This window comes from Centrocercus urophasianus, unplaced genomic scaffold (genome assembly GCF_019232065.1).
Source record: "Centrocercus urophasianus isolate 14NV4802_14NV808 unplaced genomic scaffold, USGS_Curo_1.0 seq_9, whole genome shotgun sequence".
NCBI classification, from domain to species: Eukaryota; Metazoa; Chordata; class Aves; order Galliformes; family Phasianidae; genus Centrocercus; species Centrocercus urophasianus.
The window spans coordinates 8,345,669-8,349,776 of record NW_024885532.1 but is presented as its reverse complement, the minus strand read 5'-3'; the positions used below and the strand labels follow the sequence as shown (position 1 = coordinate 8,349,776).

The 4,108-nt window shown below is 62.8% G+C and overlaps 1 protein-coding gene across 2 annotated transcripts; it reads right to left on the bottom strand.

Moving 5' to 3' along the window:
• Positions 1–1,493: 1,493 nt before the first annotated feature.
• POU4F1 (POU class 4 homeobox 1) lies at positions 1,494–3,290 on the bottom strand. Of its 2 annotated transcripts, XM_042839076.1 has the most exons (3): positions 3,168–3,290; positions 2,255–2,540; positions 1,494–2,170 (listed from the first exon to the last, which is right to left on the bottom strand). In XM_042839076.1, exons 1-3 carry the CDS (start codon positions 3,288–3,290, stop codon positions 1,494–1,496), a joined length of 1,086 nt encoding a protein of 361 aa, XP_042695010.1. The 2 variants fall into 2 exon arrangements, with proteins under 2 accessions (XP_042695010.1, XP_042695009.1); XM_042839075.1 differs by having other exon boundaries at positions 1,494–2,540.
• Positions 3,291–4,108: the final 818 nt, after the last annotated feature.

Sequence of the window (4,108 nt, the reverse complement as noted above, 5' to 3'; positions counted from 1 at the left end):
CAAACAATGATACACCAAATCATAATAATTATATTAATATTAATCATCATCATAATAAAATAAATAGTTAAATAAATAAATAACGCCGAAGCTCTGCCATGGCTCTCTCTGTGCCTTGTTTCCTCTTTTCCTCGTTCGGGGCATGCACGATTTCAGGCTATTGTTTGTTTAGTTTTAAATGGGGAGGGACGGGGTGTGTATGTGTGTGTGTGTGGGGGGGGGGGGGGGGAAGGAAGATGGGGGGGCTTGTTTTCAGGGATTCCTGCCTGCTCAGATGCGAGCAGCCGGCCCCTGCCCCGGCTCCTGCGCTCAGTCCTACCTAACGAGGTCTGATCGTTTCGTTCTATTTTACTTTTTCAGTAGCGTAACGCTGCACCCTGACTATTGGTGTCAGCATCAGGATTGCAGAATACTACCGCCTGCAATCCGGGAGGCTGTCACAGTGCAAACCGACCCCCCTCCCCTCTCCCCTCCCCGGCATACACTCACCCGAAACCCATCCCCTACTCAACGGTTGTTACTCCCACTAAACGACTTTTCAACCCAAATTGTGTTGTTCCTTTTGCCCGCAGCCCCTAGGAAACGAACGCCACTCTGCCTCCCTCGTTTCCCCCGTCCCACCCATCCGATGCTATTGCCCCCAAACCCCTACAGCACTCCAGGGCCGTCCCTGTCCCAACGCAGTGGGACCGAATGGGAGCAGAGGGAGGGGGCCGACAGAACCACGGCCGCACGGAGCTGCGCTCACTCCGCGAGTGGACCCCCTGTCCGCTCCCCTCGCATTCCCCCCCTCCTCCATCCCCCCCCTCCACAGCCCTCCACAGGGACCGGGGCCGGGGGGGCGGTACAGGGAGAGGGGAACCGCACAGAGGGGGGAACAGCACAAAGGGGCGCGGCGGCTCTCAGCTCTCAGCACAGACAGAGCCGTGGGCAAAGCCTCGCGAAAAAGCGCATTCAAGGAAAAAAAAATAAATCAATTAATAAATTAATTAATAATAAAAATAAATCCAAACCCACTAAATCCATCCCCGACCCAACTGGCCCTCCCCTCCCCACCAAAGCACCGCCGTACTCATCTCTCAAGCAAAGGGAAAAGGGAAAGAAACTAAAGTAATGAAAAGAGGCCCAAACCAAAGCAAACGTAGCATCGTCACCGACAGTTCCGCCCTCGGGTCGTGGCTCTGTTTTGTTTTCCTGCTGAAAGCTGGGACTCGGTGCCGGGTTCGTGGTTGCTGCGGTACCGTCGGTGCGTGGCGGTGCTGTTCCTTCTGCCGGGGCGGGGGGGGGAGGGAGGGGGAGTAGGGAAGGGGGCAGAGGGGAAGGGGCTGCGGCCCCACGGCAGTCTCAGCCACCCCCCCTCCGTCCTCTGGGGCCGTCCCGGCGCCTCTCGGTGCGAATCATCGACGGCGCTGCCCCGCTCTCCCCCCTCTGCTCCCCTCAGTCACTCCGGCACCGTCCCTCGGTCCCCCCGCGCCCTCCCCCGACCCCTCCCCCTAATAGGTGGCGGAAAATTTCATCCGTTTCTGCTTCTGTCTCTGGTTGCAAAACCAAACCCGCACCACGTTCTTTTTGAGGTCCAATTTCTCGGCAATGGCAGCGATCTTCTCGGAGGAGGGCCGGGGTTGGACGGCGAAGTACGCCTCCAGGGAGCGCTTCTCCGGGGCTGCGATGGAAGTCCGCTTGCGCTTCTTCTCGCCCCCATTGAAGAGCTCGGGCTTGTTCATTTTTTCCCGCTGGGCCCCCTCGGCCTCCTCCAGCCAGGCCTGCAGGATGGGCTTGAGGGCGATCATGTTGTTGTGCGACAGCGTCAGCGACTCGAAGCGGCAGATGGTGCTCTGGCTGAGCGAGCCCACGCCCGGGATCTTCAGGTTGGCCAGCGCCGAGCCCACGTCGGCCTGAGTCACCCCCAGCTTGATGCGGCGCTGCTTGAAGCGCTCGGCGAAGGCCTCCAGCTCCCGCGGGTCCGTGTCCGAGTCGCAGATGGAGGCCAGCCCCGCCGCTCCCACCACGGCCGCCGCCGAGGCCACCTGCCCTGCCGCGCCGTGGTGCGCGGCCACCAGCCCCGGGTGCGGCAGCCCCGACGGCATGTTCATGGCGGCCGGGTGCGAGAGGTGGCCCAGGCCGTGCATGTGCGGGTGCGGGTGCGCCGAGCTGGAGATGAGGCCGCCGCCTCCGCCGCCCCCTCCGCCGCCGCCCCCTCCGCCGCCTCCCCCGCCGCCTCCGCCGCCCGCCCCGTCGTGGCCGCCGCCGCCGCCTCCTCCGCCGGCGCCGCCGGGCATGAGCGCCAGGGAGGGCGAGGTGATGTGCTCCAGGAGGTCGCCGGGCTCCAGCGCCTGGTGGTGATGGTGGTGGTGGTGGTGGTGGTGCGCCAGGGGCACGGTGGAGGTGGAGGTGCAGGGGACGCTGTTCATGGTGTGATACGTGGCGTCCGGCTTGAAGGGGTGGCTCTTGCCCTGCGACACGGCGATGTCGACGGCGGCCAAAGCCTCGGCCCGAGCCAGCAGAGTCTCATCGAGGCTGGCGAAGAGGTTACTCTGCAGCTGCGGGAACACAGAACAGAGCGGGGGCGGCAGGGGGCCGGGGAGAGGCGGCGGGGAAAGGGATAAGGGGCGACAGAGAGGGGACAGAGGGCGGAATGATGGGAGGCATGTGGCGAGGGGGAGAGCCGAAGACGGAGCAGAGAGGGGAGCAGGGTGGACAGGGCGTGAGGGGAAGAAATAAATGTGAGAAATAAAAGGGGAAAAGGAAGGAGAGAAAAGAGAAGAAACGGATCTGTAACTCTCAGCCAGGAACGGTGCCACGCACGCACCGCGCACTCCCTCGCAGAGGCCGGGTGACTGAAAGGAACGCGGAGAGCGGCTGAAGTCGGAGCGCCGCGCGAACGCCGCTTTCAAAAAAGATCACAGCGCTCCGATGATTGCAGGGGAAGACATGAAAAAAACATTAAGCGCCGCTTGTCAGAATGTGCCTCGCAGCGGTTTTTTTATTAATGCACATACACAGACATGCAGCAACCAGGAGAGAGAGGGGAACGGGGGGGGGGAGGAGGGAGAGAGAAAGAGAGAGAAGGAAGGAAAGAAAGAAAGAAGGAAGGAGAGAAAGAAGAGAGCAGAGAAAGAAGAGGGGAGAGAAGGGGGCAAGGGGAGCCGGAGCCGCCCGTCCCTTACCGGCGGCGTTGGCAGACACGCTCTCCGGATCGCTTCCGAGCTGGAGTGCAGCGAGGGGTACTTGTGCTCAGGTAGGGTGGGATGCATGGCAAAATGCGGCTGCTTGCTGTTCATCGACATCATCTTGAAGGCTTGGCATGTAAATCCACAAACACTCCTCAAGTAGGGCGAAAAGTGCTCTCCGGCGCTCTGCCCTCTCCCTCCCGCCGCAGGCAGCCGCCCGGGGCCGGGCCGGGCTGCGCTGGGCTGGGCGGGCGGTGAGGCTCCCTCCGGCCCCCGCCGCTCACTCCGCTGCCTGCCGCTGCCCGGCGCCGGGCGCGCTGCGCTGCGCTCTGCGCGCACCTGAGCCCCGCATCCCGTGGCTACAGCCGGGCGGGCTCTCGCGAGAGCGCGGCGGCTGCGGCTTTGACAGGCATCAGCTGTCTCCCCCCCTTCCTCCTCCTCCTCCTCCTCCTCCTTCTCCTCCTCCTCCTCCTCTCCCGCCTCCCCTCTCCGCACCTCCCGCAGCGCGCACGGATCGCCGGGGCAGGCGCGGGGCGGCTCTCAGAGCGGCCGCACCTGTGGCTGTCCCGGCCCCGGCCCCGCGCTGCCCCGCCGATGTTCCCCCGTCCGTGGCCGAGGTCCGTGCGGAGACCCCCTCCGCCTTCGGCCTCGCTCCGTTACCTCCCCGTTATTAGCGGCTTCCTCCAGAATAACCCCGGAGACTGACACTGGTTTCAGGCAGTCAGGGGCTATCGGTTCCCACACAGTTCCTCCCCCTCATCTCCCCCCCACAGTCTACTGGAATTGTGCATTTCCCTTCCGCTCCCGTGCGGGGAAACCAAAGTTTGCTCTGCGTGGCAATCACCAACGGAATTGCTAATTCTTCCTTTCCTTCTTTCTGCCCCCTGCCCTTCTTCCTTTTCTCTTTTCTCTTTTTTTCCTCTTTCCCTCTCTCTCTC

Excerpts from the sequence above, each read along its gene's own strand:
- POU4F1 (XM_042839075.1), bottom strand. The coding sequence starts at position 3,290 with ATGATGTCGATGAACAGCAAGCAGCCGCATTTTGCCATGCATCCCACC. Across the intron at positions 2,541-3,167 it reads CGTGTCTGCCAACGCCGCCG|CTGCAGAGTAACCTCTTCGC; the intron begins GTAAGGGACGGG and ends GTGTTCCCGCAG.